Consider the following 16,296-nt stretch of genomic DNA (forward strand, 5'->3'; position numbering starts at 1 on the left):
GGCGTCTCCTTTAGGGGCGGACGCGGCTGCGCCGCAGTTCTTCCGCGCCGCCCCGTGCTGACAGGCGGCCGCCGTTTCAAATTTAGTCCCCGGCTTCAGTTTGGGCTGTCGCGGCCACGCCCCCCGTTCATTATCATAGGCCGGCTGCGCTCCCGCCTGTTCCTAAGCCCTCCCACCGCCTCTCTAGTCTTGTGGCTGGGAAGGGGGAGGAGGCGGTCCTTCCCTCTGGTGCAGGCGGCTAGCTCCGCCTTTCTTACACAGAGACCGCGCTTTTTGATTCCTCACATCAGGCTGCCGCCATCTTTGCAGCCTGGCAGCCGGAGACTATAGCAGATGCCATCTTTTGGGGACATCGGACCGTGAGTAGTTCTGCAACTGCAGACTGACACCCTACCCTGCCTTGCTGTCCCCCAACCCTCCAGCGCTTCCGCAGGTTTTTTTTCCGCATGCTTCTCTTGCAATCGCAAATTCCCCTCTGCCGGGACTGCAGCAATCCCGTTCAGCAGGATGCCATCCAGGAGCCATCTACTGCGCCACGTGAAATCGAACCCCCCCATTCCTGCCTGGGCCTCGTCCCTTTCACAATCTGTGGCAGACCTCACCAGGGTGTCTCAGTCCCTAGTTGGCCGTTCTTGATAAGTTGCCCCTGGACACTTCTGCAGGGTCCAGCAGGTCGCAAGACGTTCCATCTGAGCCAGCTAGCAGATGCCGCGAAAGGCCCAGGCAGGATCCACGGCTGGAATCCTCTCCTGGTCTCTCATCTGCACCTAGTCCTTCCCAGCAGTCGCCCTCCCGTGCCTCCTCACCCGAGTCAGGTGAAGCGTTCTCGGATATGTCCTCTGAAGGGATTTTAGAGCTGGATTCTGACCAGGACGCGGACATGAAGGTTACGGTACAGAACCTCATTGCTGCAATTAACCACACCTTCGAAATATCTGACTCCCCTGCGAAATCCTCAGATCAGGAGGTTTCGTTCAGACAGGCAAAAACACCACCCAGGGTATTCGCCTTCCACTCTGAGTTTGGCAAGATCCTTGCCAGGGAAAGAGAAAATCCGTCCAGGCGATTTCAAAGAGGGAAGCGTCTCGGCGTGCTGTATCCGTTGGCTAAAGAGCTCACTGACAACTGGTCTGCTTCCTCGTCGGTGGACGCAACCGTGTCCAGACTTTCTAATAACACGGTTCTCCCGCTTTCAGGTGTAGCGTCACTAAAGGATTCTAATGATAGAATTATAGAACCCTTGGCAAAGTCAGCATTCGCGGCGGCTGCAGCGGCGCTATGTCCAGTCTTTGCCTCATCTTGGGTGGCAAAGGCCATAGCCACTTGGGCAGAGGATCTCCGTAAGGGCATCCTAGATAAGGCCCAACCAGAGCAATTGACCGATCTGGCCAACCAGATTTCCCATGCAGGGGATTATCTGCTTTCTGCTTCCTTGGATGCCGCGTCTCGCGCTGTTCAGGCGTCAAGCAACGTTGTGGCAATCCGACGTACAATTTTGCTCAAGGCTTGGCAGGCGGACTTGTCTTCTAAAAAGTCTCTTACCAATCTGCCTTTTCAGGGAGCGTGTCTCTTTGGGTCCCAGCTGGACCAGATTATTAAGGACGTCACTGGAGGCACGAGTTCTCTCCTCCCTCAGTCCAAACCTCGCAGACCACCGCCAAGGCGTCAGTTTCGGCCCTTTCGGGCTTACCGCCGCTTCAATACGGCAGAGAACTTCTCTAACCAACAAAGACCACAGGTACGCCAGGATAGAAAGACGGTGTCCTTCAGACCCACTCCCTCCTGGCGATCTCACTCCTCCCAGGGCAGACCCTCCAGGTCCAGATCTGGACGGTCCACGTCAGCATGACTGTCAACGAACTCCCGAGGGTCCCTCCCAATTGAGAGGTCGACTCCGTTTCTTCAGGGATACCTGGCTGGCCTCAGTAGAGGACGCTTGGGTCAGGGAGCTTGTATCTTCAGGGTACAAGATAGAGTTCATTTCTCGTCCACGGGATCGCTTCTTCGAGTCCCGTCCTCCAAAAGATCCAGCCTTAGTTCCGGCGGTCTTGCATTCATCGCCTTTCTCCTCAGTTCCGGGGTGATTGTGCCCGTTCCCGAATCAGAACTTTTTACAGGGTTTTATTCAAACCTGTTCGTGGTGCCGAACAAGGACGGGGCAGTTCGCCCCATCTTGGACCTCAAATTACTCAACAGAGCCCGACTGCGTCATTTCCGAATGGAGTTTCTTCGGTTAATCGCTTCCATGGAGACGCAGGAGTTCATGTGTTCAATAGACATTCAAGATGCCTATCTACATGTTCCCATATTCTCCGGGCATCAGAAATTCCTGCGATTCGCCAGGAACATTGCCAATTTTGTGCACTGCCGTTCGGTCTTGCCACCGCACCCAGAGTATTTACAGAGATCATGGCGGTGTTGATGGCCTGGTGGAGAATCAGAGGTCTCGTTCTTTTTCCGTACCTCGACGACATTACCTGCCCAATTTCGGGTGGCTCATCAACGAAAAGAAGTCCTGTCTTGTCCCGACACAACGTTTTGTGTTTCTGGGTCTATTGTTCGACACTCGTCGATCGAGGGTTTTTCTCCCTCAAGAGAAAATTGGCTCCCTGCAACGGGATGTACGATCGCGGCAGCTCATGAGACTTCCATCTCTCCGGATGACCATGAAAGTCCTGGGAAAGATGGTGGCGGCAACAGAGGCGGTCCCCTTTGCCCAATTTCACTCCAGACCTCTCCAACTCGCCATCCTATCCCGGTGGAACAGGTCTGTCCTTTCCCTGGATCGCCCATTTCGTCTTTCAAACCGTGTCAAGCAGTCCCTCAATTGGTGGCTGACGTCTCCTCTCATCTCCCTAGGACGGTCATTCCTCCCCTTTCACTGGCAGATTGTGACAACGGATGCCAGCCTCCTCGGCTGGGGGGGGCAGTGTTCCGCAATCACACTGTTCAGGGTTGTTGGTCAACTCAGGAGTCAGCCCTGCCATTCAACGTCCTCGAGATACGAGCGATTTATCTGTCTCTCGTTCACTGGGAGAGACTTCTCAGGGGACTGCCTATCCGGATTCAGACAGACAATGCCGTGGCGGTGGCATATGTCACACGCCAGGGAGGGACGCGGAGTGTCTCAGCCCTGGCAGAAATGTCCAAGATTCTTCATTGGACGGAGGCTTCAGTCCCGGCAATATCCGCGGTACACATTCCCGGCATGGACAATTTGGGCCGCCGATTTCTCAGCCGCGAGGATCTCGTGGTGGGAGAGTGGTCCCTGCATCCGGAAGTATTTCTTCAGCTTGCCGTCGTGGGGAACCCCGGACGTAGATCTGCTAGCTTCTCTCCTCAACAGGAAAGTTCCACAGTTTGTATCCAGGGCTCGAGATCCTCTCACGGTGGGCGCCGACGCTCTGGCCATTCCTTGGTCGCAGTTCGAGCTCCCCTACCGGTTTCCTCCCCTGCCTCTTCTTCCCAGGCTGCTGAAGAAAATCAAAGCGGAAGGAATTTCAGTCCTCCTCTTCGTCCCGAATTGGCCCAGTAGGGATTGGTTCGCGGACATCGCCAACCTTCTCGCGGACGCCCTCTGGAAGCTTCCAGACTGAGCAGATCTGCTGTCTCAAGGTCCGATTTGCCACCCCAATTCTCGGCCGCTCAATTTAACGGCGTGGCTGTTGAGGCCGAGGTTTTGCAACGATCAGGATTTTCCAATCGAGTTATTCATACCATGATCCGAGCCAGGAAGCCATTGTCTTCCAAGATTTATTGCCGTTCTTGGAAGAACTATTTCACTTGGTGCGAGACCAATGACATTCCACCCATGTGTTTTTTCGCTCCCTTCTGTCCTGGCGTTCCTTCAAGCGGGGCTGGATGCGGGTCTTGCCCTCAGCTCTTTAAAGGGTCAAGTGTCGGCGCTGTCCATTTTATTTCGGAAGACGTTGGCATCCCGTCCTCAGGTTAAAACCTTCCGTCAAGGTGTTGCTCACACGGTTCCTCCGTACCGAGCGCCCGTAGATCCATGGGATCTTAATCTGGTTCTCGAGGTTCTGCAAGGTCCTTCCTTTAAACCTCTGAGATGTTTCCCTTTCTCTCCTTTCGTGGAAAGTAGCCTTTCTGGCAGCCATCACCTCCATCCGGCGCGCGTCGGAATTGGCGGCCCTCTCTTGCCGCTCTCTTGGTACTCTACCAGGACAAGGTAGTTCTGCGGCCTCCGCCCTCTTTCCTTCATAAGGTGGTGTCCACTTTCCACCTGAATGAGGACATTGTTCTCCCGTCCTTTTGTCCGGGTCCAGCTCACCCTCGGGAGCGGTCCTTGAACAAGCTGGACTTGGTCAGGGCGATGAATGTCTACCTAACTAGGACGACTTCTTGCGGAAGACAGATTCTTTCTTCATCATTCCAGATGGGGGGCGGAAAGGTCACCCGGCCTCCAAAGCTACTATTGCTCGCCGGATCAGATCGGCAATTTTGGAGGCCTACCGGGTCAAACAACGAGTGGTCCCTCCAGGAATTAGAGCACACTCTACCCGGGCAGTGGGTGCCTCCTAGGCGGAACGTCACAGAGCTTCCGCGCTGCAGCTTTGCGAAGCTGCAACCTCGTCATCGGTTCACACGTTTGTGAAATTCTACAAGGTCCATACCTACGCTTCGGCGGATGCCAGCCTAGGTAGAAGGATCCTGCAGGCTGCGGTAGTGAGTCCGCTGGCCTGATGGAAGTATGTTTTTCCCACCCCAGGGACTGCTTTGGGACGTCCCATGGTCTCTGTGTCCCCCAATAAGGCGAACGAGAAAACAGGATTTTTGGGTTGCTTACCATAAAATCTGTTTCTCGGAGCCTTCATTGGGGGGCACAGCACCCTCCCATGTTCTACTACTACTACTACTATTATTATGTTGGTTGGTTTGAGTTGTCCTGTTTTCAATCTATTCTGTTACTTATCCTACTGCTTTCTCACTAACTGAGGAACTTCCTGCCGGTCGGTGGGGTGTACACTGCGGAGGAGGAGCTAACCTTTTTTGTGCATAGTGTCAGCCTCCTAGTGGCAGCAGCATACACCCATGGTCTCTGTGTCCCCCAATGAAGGCTCCGAGAAACAGATTTTACGGTAAGCAACCCAAAAATCCTGTTTTCTCTGAGCCTTCATTGGGGGACATGGGAAACTATGGGTGTATGCTGCCGTCACTAGGAGGCTGACATTATGCACAAAAGAACTAGTGAGCAAGCAGTAGAAGCAACATGTAAAATAAAAACACACAGAAATTCAAACTAACAATATAAGGCTAGTTTCACACTAGCGTTTATGAGCGCAGCGACGGCCTGCGCACAGCGGCCGCTAAGCCCCGCCCCTGCCGCGCCTCCGCCGGTAGCTCTGCCCACCGGCGCATGACGCTGCATGCGCCCTGCGTCCCCTATCTTTATCACAGGGGGCGCAGGCCGTGCGCAGTATGCGTTTGGCGGCGCATGCGCCTTTTTGACGGTGCGCCGACGCAACCAAACTGCAGCAGGTTGCGTTTGGGGCAGGTCGGCGCACCGTCAAAAGGACGCATGCGCCGCCAAACGCATACTGCGCACGGCCTGCGCCCCCTGTGATAAAGATAGGGGACGCAGGGAGCATGCAGCGTCATGCGCAGGTGGGCGGAGCTACCGGCGGAGGTGCGGCAGGGGCGGGGCTTAGCGGCGGCTGTGCGCAGGCCGTCGCTGCGCTCATAAACGCTAGTGAAACTAGCCTAACACAGCAACAGAACTGTTAAACTTGGGAAAGTGCTAGAAAGTGCTGTTGTTCCCCCAATGAAGGCTTTTGCGGTGAGTAAAAATTCTGTTTTCTCACTCGCTTCATTGGGGGACACAGGAAACAATAGGACGTCCCAAAGCAGTCCCTAGGGAGGGAAAACGGCACAGACTCCACTCAGGCAGGGGAACTAACCACTGCCACCTGCAAGATCTTTTTGCCTAGGCTGGTATCAGCCGAAGCATAGGTATGAACCCTGTTAAAACTTGGTGTATGTGTGAATGGAAGACCAGGTCTCCGCTTTGCAAATATGTAGGGCAGATGCCCTATGACGAACAGTAGAGGACACTCCCACCACTCTGGTAGAGTTTTCTTTAATCCCAGGGGCAGGCGCCCTTTTCTTAATCCGGTACGCCTCCAAGATTGCTGTCTGGATCCAGAGGACAATCGTAATCTTAAAAGCCTGAAGGCCACTACGCGCACCCTTGAGAATAACAATGAGAGAATACGTCCTCCGGAAAGGTATGGTCCTCAAATTGCCCTTATAGGTCCAACCTGTTCAGTGAACTTTCTGGAGGGGAGGACGATGTCCTCATTGAGAAGAAAAACGGTGACTATCTTGGGAAGAAAGTAAGGAAACGCCCACAAAACCACCTTGTCCTGGTGGAGAACAAGGAAAGATGAGTGACAGGAAAGAACAGGATTACTGCAGTCCTAACAGAGGGAAGAAGACTGACCTGAAGGGAGTCTGCATTTTTCACGAGGAACAAAGCGTTTCACGTGTGTAGTAGATTCCAGAGGGCGAGAACGCACTCCTTTAGGATTAGACATGATGGAGGGTATGCAGATTCACAATAAATGCCAAAGGTTAGGGCACAGCAAAGAGATCTGCTGAGGAGAGTGTCAGACTGTTGAGCATAACTTTCTCACAGGAGATGAGGTCCTGAAGTCTGCACCCAGAGAGTGTGTGGAGGAGAGGACTCAGGAGGGCTGGATGGAGACTCTTCTCGTCTGGAGAGGATCCTGTCCTGCGGTAGTGTCCGAATGCCAGAAAATGGTGACAGCAGAGAGGAAGAGGTAGGCCTTCTGTAAGGAAAGGGCACGCAGAACTCGCACCACTAGAGGAGGAACAAAGGGTGTGCCCGCGCCGGTGGGAGAAAAATGTGCGTGATGACACTGAAAGGCCGGCAAAAGTGTGTGTGTGTGTGTGTGTGTGTGTGTGTGTGTGTGTGGACACACACACACATATACCGATCTTAATCTTCTTGTTTCTTCTATTTTTTTTTTATTTTATTTTTTTATTCCTCTTCTTTTTATTCTTTTTCTCTCTCACTTTCTGGAATGTGACCTGATGGAATAAAAAGAGTACCTATTAATTCCTGACGATATCTGTTAAGAGACCATCAGACATCAGAGCCTCATGGGATTGTGAGGGGATTGTCTGTTCCTTTTGAAACCTTCAGGCTCTGGTGGACGAGCGGGTAGGATTGGGGAGCCAAGACCATTTCTCGGATCACCAAGACACTCTTCATGTGTTTGGAGTTGGGGTCCTGACAGACAGATGAGGACACGTGGTGGCAGTTCACGCCTTACTCACCGTTTCTACGTGGGAGAACAGTGTGTCTAGAGGTAGAGGAGAGAAGATTCTGTAAAAATTAAAAGGGAACAAATTACTGGAAAACTACAAAAACTGAGGTAGATATGGGTCTAGTGAAATTCCTGTGTCCACCTCCTACTGACACTAAGCTAAACTGATTAACTTTGTGCCGGTCGGTGGGGTGTACACCGCAGAGGAGGAGGTAATTTTTTGTGCATTGTGTCAGCCTCCTAGTGGCAGCAGCATACACCCATGGTTTCCTGTGTCCCCTAATGAAGCGATAGAGAAACTTCAGTTATTTCCTTCTGCTTGCTGTTTTAGCGCATGTCTCTTTACTAAAGGTTTCTCAGTCTGTCAGCGGTATCCTCAGGTAATGTAAGGTGTATGGGAGTCACCTGACTCTACCCTGACCAATGATGTTGGATGTAAGAAGGATCGATTGTCTGGAATTCCAACGGTCGATTGTTTTGTTCTTCCTGAAAAATCTGCTGACAAATGATTCTGGCATAGATAACACAGGATCGATCATCACCGCAGAGTTTTGCTTTGTATTGGGAAGTCGGCATGGTTATTGGCCAACAGCTATCCAATGTGGATGGGGGCCAATAGGTCAGAACTGTGACCTTAGTGATTACAGGGCGAGAGTCTGAGACACACCCCCATCTCCTGATTGGTTCCAGCTTCTAGTCAATCTCTTTGTGCTCTTTTGATTGGCTGTTATGCATAACATAAGGTTATCATTGGCCAATTGGGAAGTCTGTGTCCCTTCCATTACCGGAAAGACTGAATGAAAGTACAAACTACTAAACCTTCAGTGACCTATGAATCAATCTGGTTGATATAAGTGAGGCACATAACACGGCCTGATCGTTCTTAGTAAGTGGGGGCATGGACAGTCTCTTATGATTTGCACTCTGTCGGTGTCAATTATGTTCCAGGAATGTGAAAAAAAGAAGCGCTGCGGAAATGTAGCCTTTGAAAAACGACAGTACGCCTATGCCGTCAAGTTTTACACTGCAGCAATGCAATACAGGTAACTTTCAAAGTATGCATTTGGGCACACAAACCACCGCCAATCTGTAACCTGGCTGTACCTCCCCAGGGTTATTTTGTTGTCCCCCAGGTCTGGATGTCATCACAAGCTGCTTACAGTAGCGTCTGGCTCAGTGACGTGAGGTGCATTGGCCCCGACTTCATCTGTTCACCGGATATAGGCTGGCTGTGGCTTGCAATCACATTTCTGGCTTATGGAATCAATGAAGTCCCCCCCCCCCCCTTTTTTTTTTTTTATTATTTTTTTTTTGTGTACATGATTCCAAAGATTCCGGAAAGTAAAGTGACTTAATTGTGAACCTGTTCTTGTCCTTGCAACTAACTTTTCCACAATTGTAAGTATCTCAATGTTCTCCAGCAACAAAGGCAAGTTAGCCGGTAATCAGGGTAAAAAAAAAAATGGGCGTACGTTCACATATAATGTTAATAATAAAGAACAAAAAAAAAAGCTATAATTAAGGTTTTTTTCTCCATGAAATGTATAATTTTTATATTCTTTTTAATATGTGCACATTCTTCCAATTTTTTTAACCTATATGATTGAAGGCTAAGTTTTAACTACTTCCCTTTGCTGCTGGAGAACGTCTCCTTTTTGGAGCATTGAGAGCTATTTGACCTGGAAGCCACACAAGTGCATACTCCGTGCACCACACCCAGACGTGAGACTGTCCACCCTGGAAGTCTCCTGGGAAACTGATCTCTAACACATGGTGGCGAACTGAATTAAGTTTTTCAATTTTTTTGGAAAAATTTAAGGAACCCTTGAACTCGCCTCGTGTGTGTTTTATACTGAATTTTTTTTTTTTCCCCATTTTACAGACACTCATTTTTATCTTTTTTTATCTTTTTAATTTTTTAAAAAAAATATTTTTGTATTCAACAAGAAACAGACTTGACAAAGGGAATAAAGATTAGCAGATTACAATGAAAAAAAAAAAAAAAGTAAATCACTTTTGTGATATAGCTGTAACATATTATGGGGATATACAAATATCTTACATATATAACAAATAGTGATGAGCGAACAACAAACACTCAATCCGTGCATGTGTTGTGGCTGTCGAACAGCTGCAAGACAGGCATCCTCAGGGACTCGAACATAATATTTGAACACACCGAAGTCACTCAGACGGTTAGCACCCCAGCATGCTTGGATAATGCTGTATCAGTGCACCTTCGCTCATCACTAAGAACAAACTAGAAAACAAAGGGATGCATATGATACATAAAATTAGACAGATGGGAAAGGAGATGAGTAAAAGTGTAAGGGGATGGAGAGTGGGGAAAGGGTGTATGAGTAAAGGTGTTAGGGGTTGGAGGGTGAGCAAAGGGGATGGGTAAAGGTGTTAGGGGTTGGAGGGTGGGGAAAGGGGATGAGTAAAGGTGTTAGGGGTTGGAGGGTGGGGAAAGGGGATGAGTAAAGGTGTTAGGGTTTGGAGGGTGGGGAAAGGGGATGAGTAAAGGTGTTAGGGTTTGGAGGGTGGGGAAAGGGGATGAGTAAAGGTGTTAGGGGTTGGAGGGTGGGGAAAGGGGATGAGTAAAAGTGTTAGGGGTTGGAGGGTGGGGAAAGGGTGTATGAGTAAAGGTGTTAGGGGTTGGAGGGTGGGGAAAGGGGATGAGTAAAGGTGTTAGGGGTTGGAGGATGGGGAAAGGGGATGAGTAAAGGTGTTAGGGGTTGGAGGGTGGGGAAAGGGGATGAGTAAAGGTGTTAGGGGTTGGAGGATGGGGAAAGGGGATGAGTAAAAATGTTAGGGGTTGGAGGGTGGGGAAAGGGGATGAGTAAAAGTGTTAGGGGTTGGAGGGTGGGGAAGGGGGATGAGTAAAAATGTTAGGGGTTGGAGGGTGGGGAAAGGGGATGAGTAAAAGTGTTAGGGGTTGGATGGTGGGGAAAGGGGATGAGTAAAAGTGTTAGGGGTTGGAGGGTGGGGAAAGGGGATGAGTAAAAGTGTTAGGGGTTGGAGGGTGGGGAAAGGGGATGAGTAAAAGTGTTAGGGGTTGGAGGGTGGGGAAAGGGGATGAGTAAATGTGTTAGGGGTTGGAGGGTGGGGAAAGGGGATGAGTAAAAGTGTTAGGGGTTGGAGGGTGGGGAAAGGGGATGAGTAAAAGTGTTAGGGGTTGGAGGGTGGGGAAAGGGGATGAGTAAAAGTGTTAGGGGTTGGAGGGTGGGGAAAGGGGATGAGTAAAAGTGTTCGGGGTTGGAGGGTGAAAGGCAATATACCACCTAGTGAATTAGGTTCCTATATATTCAGAAATATTCAAAAGGTGTTTCATGGGGACCAAATGAGGTTGAATCTCTCTTCCGTTTTATCATTCAGAGCAGTGATATTCACAATTTTCGCTATCTTTGAACCTTGTGTATGTCCTATATAGATGGTGGGAGGTTTGCTTCCGTTGAGAAGCTATCAAACATCTTGCAGCAGTCAGTATGTGTAGGAGAAGCCTAACAGCTCTTTTAGATATATTTTGTGTGAAGATATTAAGTAAAAAGTGTTGAGGATCGAATGATGGGTCTAATTCAAAGACCATTTTCATCGTTTTTTTTTTTGGTTTTTTTTTATTTTAAGTGTTATTTCCTATTGTCTGCTAGTGAGAACGAATCCGTTTCAAATTCACTGCTTATTAACATTTGCATCCATTCCTGATATATTAGCACTGTGCATGTTTGGCCACTGCTGCTTGACCTCTGCGGTGGTCGGTATCCTAGGCAACAAGCTGTATACAAAAGATAAGCTGAAGAAAGCTGCAGATTTGAATAACTAATGATAAAAGTGCTTGTTTTGGTTAGGTAACGAAGAGAGATGTTTGGGGAAAAAAACAAACCCAAAAACTTTTAAGAAAAGGATTGCGATTGACAACTGTGCCGGTTTTTCTTTGAACACACTTTGATAAACCTTTCCTAATGTTTTACTGGTTGCAATACAGTTTCAGATGATTACTTATTGCCATTCTTTCTCTCTCTTTAGCCCCCATAATCATATCTTGTTCAGTAACCGTGCCCTCTGCTTCATTCGTATGTACGATTATTGGTAAGTTATATGTGTGTATGTGTGTGTGTGTGTGTGTGTGTTTTGCAGTTACTTTTTCCATTGGTGGACAATCAAAAATGCTTTACGGCAAACGTATATTTAATTGCCTAATCAACGGCAATCCCTGCACGTGTTGCACCTGTCGAACAGCTGCGAGACATGCAGCCGCGGGGACTCGAATGTATGTTTCAAGCACGCTGAAGACACTCGATTAGCTCCTGAGCATGGCCGATAGCACCTTATCCCAGCACGTTCGCTCATCACTACTGAGCAACTATTGAGAATGGCCCTTTAATTCTGTTTTATATGTGTATGTGATTTGGACTCATCAGACCAAAGCACAGATTTCCACTGGTCTAATGTCCATTCCTTGTGTTCTTTAGCCCAAACAAGTCTCTTCTGCTTGTCGCCTGTCCTTAGCAGTGGTTTCCTAGCAGCTATTTTACCATGAAGGCCTGCTGCACAAAGTCTCCTCTTAACAGTTGTTGTAGAGATGTGTCTGCTGCTAGAACTCTGTGTGGCATTGACCTTGTCTCTAATCTGAGCTGCTGTTAACCTGCGATTTCTGAGGCTGGTGACTCGGATGAACTTATCCTCCGCAGCAGAGGTGACTCTTGGTCTTCCTTTCCTGGGCCGGTCCTCATGTGAACCAGTTTCTTTGTAGCGCTTGATGTTTTTTGCCACTGCACTTGGGGACACTTTCATCAAAGTTTTCCCAATTTTTCAGACTGAATGACCTTCATTTCTTAAAGTAATGATGGCCACTCGTTTTTCTTTACTCAGCTGCTTTTTTCTTGCCATAATACAAATTCTAACAGTCTATTCAGTAGGACAGCTGTGTATCCACCAGACTTCTGCACAACACAACTGATAGTCCCAACCCCATTTATAAGGCAAGAAATCCCACTTATTAAACCTGACAGGGCACACCTGTGAAGTGAAAACCATTTCTGGTGACTACCTCTTGAAGCTCATCAAGAGAATGCCAAGAGTGTGCAAAGCAGTAATCAAAGCAAAAGGTGGCTACTTTGAGGAACCTAGAATATAAGACATATATTTTCAGTTGTTTCACACTTTTTTGTTAATTATATAATTCGACACGTGTTAATTCATAGCTTTGATGCCTTCAGAGTGAATCTACAATTTTCATAGTCATGAAAATAAAGAAAACTCTTTGAATGAGAAGGTGTGTCCAAACTTTTGGTCTGTACTATATATATATATATATATATATATATATCTTTTTTTTATTTTTTTTTATAAGATTTTAATTTAAAAAAACCCTCATCCTGATGTGCTAGGGGAAAACAAACCCACATTTAATACAAGTAAATAAATATAAATGAATATAGCTACATGGATTGTGATTTCTTTTTTTAACTAAATGTATTATAGGAATGCGTTGAGTGATGGGAAGAAAGCGGTTGTACTTAAGAGCACCTGGTCAAAGGTGGGTATTGTCAGCATTCAGATTTATTTAATTTTTATTTATTTATTTATTTTTACATAAAGATGGTATCTAAAAGGATTGTTCGCTTCGCTTAACCAAGCTTACCATTTCTCCTTGCTGCTGCTCCATACGTGAGTTTTATACAGGAACAGCCGTGCACTTACATACTAATTATAGGGGTTAAGAGTTGCTCAAGGAAAAGTCCTGAGGATTTCGCCTATCACCCTTTTTTGCTCAAATCTAAACTCTGCTGCTGTGTGGGAGCAAATCCTTAAGAGTAAGTTCACACTAGGCATTTTTTCAGCGTTTTTTTTTTTTCTACAGCAAAACCTCATCTCTTGGCAGGAAATAAGCTACAGAAAAAAAAGCATGTTTTCCCTCAAGTGCATTTTTTTGGTGCATTTTTTTTTTTTACTGCGGTTTTGACGTGCTGGATTTGTCTCTTGTGCATGTGGATAAAATTTAATGTTGGGAAAAAAAAAGTCCTGTTCTATAGAATCTGGTTTTGGCAGCCAAACCTGATACCTGCGTTTTTTCGCCACCCATTCATTTCAGTGGGTGAAAAACACTGAAAGAAGTGACATGCTCCACTGTGCAAAAAAAAAAAAAAAAAACATGCCAAGCACAAAATCCTGATGACATAAAACACCAAGCTGTGTAAATCTCATAGACTTTGCTGGTACTGTAAAACGCAGCTGAAAATTTACATTTAAAAAATTCATTAAAAATACTGCAAAAATTGCAGTGTGTGAACTTAGCCTAAGAGAGCCACATTTTGTAGCACGTGAAGAGTGGTGGCCGTTCATGCAATCATTACCCTACACTTGCTTGAGACTGCATGTTGTGAGAGGGGAGAAGACATCCACTTTTTTTCCCCATAAGAATAAGATAAAAATATAATTGGGGAATATCCCAATACTGGAACCCCCATATTTACCTGTAAAACAGGGGCTGTTAAGCATTTCTCGTTCGCCTTATTGGGGGACACAGAGACCATGGGTGTATGCTGCTGCCACTAGGAGGCTGACACTATGCACAAAAAAAGGTTAGCTCCTCCTCCGCAGTGTACACCCCACCGACCGGCAGGAAGTTCCTCAGTTTAGCTTAGTGTCAGTAGGAGGTGGACACGGGTCTTTTATTAGACCCCTATCTACCTCGTCGTGCGTCGTTCCTTAACAGGTTTCGGAGGGATACGGAGTGAACAGTCACATCCGTACTCCCACAAAGAGACTATGAGTACGGCGTGTACTGCCACCCCGTATCCTCATAGGTCTCCGCGGCAGGACCAGGAGCCTCGCACAGGTGCGTGCCAGCTATACGGACGGTCCTTGCCCCCCGCCTCCCACCATCTCGCCTACCAGAGCCTGACGGCTGGACGAGGCGTGGATTCCATAAAGACGACAGACAGCGTGGGATTCTCAGGTACCTTTATTGTGGTCCCCGGCCTGGGTGAGTATGCGGTCTAGCGGTCCCCCGGCATTTTCATCCTAAGGCGGTCGCCAGGGGACCACGGTAGGGCCTGCGCGCCCGCTTCTCCCCACGGTCGCCGCATCCATGAAGGCCCCTTTTCTTTCGGGCCTTGTTCTGCGCCCCCCCCCCCCCCCGTTTCTTCTTCATCCCGGCAGGGGTATACAGGGGTCGGGCTGTGGGAAGCAGGGACGCGGCCCGGGGTTGCGGCGCATCTTCCGCACCGACCCCCTGCTGACAGGCGGCCGGCGCTATTAATTTAGGCCCCGGCTTCATCTCGGGCCTACCGCTGCGTCGTGGCCACGCCCCCTGCCCCTTTCTTCTAAGCGGGCTTCTCTCCTGCCCGTCCTAGGCCTTCCCAGCCCCCTTGCCTCACACCAGCCTGCTATTGGACAGCGGGCGGTGCTAAGGGGATCTCTGCGGCGAGCTCCGCCCTTCTTCTCCCTCTGGCAGCGCGCCCTTTCCCTGGTGGTCGCCATCTTCTCAGCCTGCCAGTCGGACCTCATTCCCTGCCGGATTTCGGTCGCTGGGCTTTTTTTCAGCCGGATTGGCCTGGCCTCATCCTGCAGCCAGATCAGAGAGCGTCGCACTTGGGGACACCGGACCGTGAGTAGCTCTGCACCTGCAGACTGACACCCTTCTCTGCCTTCTGTCCCCCAACCGGCCGGCACTGCCTCTCTTTTCACTATGTCCAACGCTAAGTCTGATCGTACCCGCTCTGCGTCCAGCCCGACGCCGCTCAGGAGCCGTCCATAGCCCCAGGGGCGAGTGAGCCCCCCATGCCGGGTTGGGCCTCCTCTCAATCACAGTCAGTGGCAGGCCTCATCAAGGTGTCTCAGTCCCTAGTAGCCGTTCTGGACAAGTTGCCCTTGGGAGCTTCGGCGGGACCCAGCACGTCTCAGGACGTCCCATCTGAGCCAGCCAGCGGCAGTCGCAAGAGGCCCAGCCAGGACCTCCAGGCGGAGTCCTCCCCTCGTCCTACCTCACCCCATAGTCCCCAGCAGTCTCCCTCTCGGGCCTCCTCCCCCGAGTCAGGCGAAGTGCTTTCGGAATCGGAAGGGGTCTTAGAGCTGGATTCGGACCAGGATGCGAACATGAAGGTTACGGTGCAAAACCTCATTGCCGCGATTCACCATACCTTTGACATCGCTGACGCCCCTGCGAAATCCTCAGATCAGGAGGTTTCGTCCAGACGGGCGGAAACACCATCCAGGGTGTTTCCCTTCCATTCTGAGTTTGGAAAGATTTTTACAAAGGAGAGAGAAGATCCGACCAGACGCTTTCAAAGAGGAAAGCGTCTCGGCGTGCTGTACCCGTTTGCTAAAGAGCTCACGGACAACTGGGCCGCTTCTCCCTCGGTGGACCCTCCCGTGTCCAGACTTTCTAATAATACGGTCCTTCCGCTGTCAGGTGTGGCGTCGCTAAAAGATTCTAATGATAGGATCATAGAATCTCTAGCAAAATCTGCCTTCGAAGCGGCATCAGCAGCGGTATGTCCAGTCTTTGTTTCTTCTTGGGCAGCAAAGGCCATATCCACTTGGGCAGATGACCTTTGGCAGGGCATTCTGGATAAGGCACGACCAGAGCATTTGGCCGATCTCGCCAATCAGATTTCCCATGCGGGGGATTATCTGCTTTCTGCCTCCTTGGATGCCGCATCTTGCGCAGTTCAGGCGTCAAGTAACATCGTGGCAATCCGACGTACAATTTGGCTCAAGGCCTGGCAGGCGGACTTGTCCTCTAAAAAGTCTCTGACCAATCTGCCTTTTCAGGGAGTGCGTCTCTTCGGATCACAATTGGATCAGATTATTAAGGACGCTACCGGAGGTACGAGTTCTCTTCTCCCCTCCAAGCCTCGCAGACCTCCTCCAAGGCGTCAGTTTCGTCCCTGTCGGACTTTCCGCCGTTTCAATACGGCGGAAAACCCTTCCAACCAGCAAAGGCCACAGGCACGTCAGGAAAGAAAGAAGGTTTCCTTCAGGC

General features: G+C 49.3%; 1 protein-coding gene across 2 annotated transcripts in view; it reads left to right on the forward strand.

Moving 5' to 3' along the window:
- Positions 1 to 16,296, forward strand: part of TTC3 (tetratricopeptide repeat domain 3) — a 235,425-nt gene that overhangs the window by 33,756 nt on the left and 185,373 nt on the right. For both annotated transcript variants that reach the window (XM_073584665.1, XM_073584666.1), the window contains exons 9-11: positions 8,256 to 8,350; positions 11,334 to 11,396; positions 12,792 to 12,846. In XM_073584665.1, the coding sequence (XP_073440766.1) occupies positions 8,256 to 8,350; positions 11,334 to 11,396; positions 12,792 to 12,846 (213 nt within the window). The remainder of the gene's footprint in view (positions 1 to 8,255; positions 8,351 to 11,333; positions 11,397 to 12,791; positions 12,847 to 16,296) is intronic.

This window comes from Dendrobates tinctorius, unplaced genomic scaffold (assembly GCF_039654945.1).
Source record: "Dendrobates tinctorius isolate UK_male_01 unplaced genomic scaffold, ASM3965494v1 ptg000084l, whole genome shotgun sequence".
Taxonomy (NCBI): domain Eukaryota; kingdom Metazoa; phylum Chordata; class Amphibia; order Anura; family Dendrobatidae; genus Dendrobates; species Dendrobates tinctorius.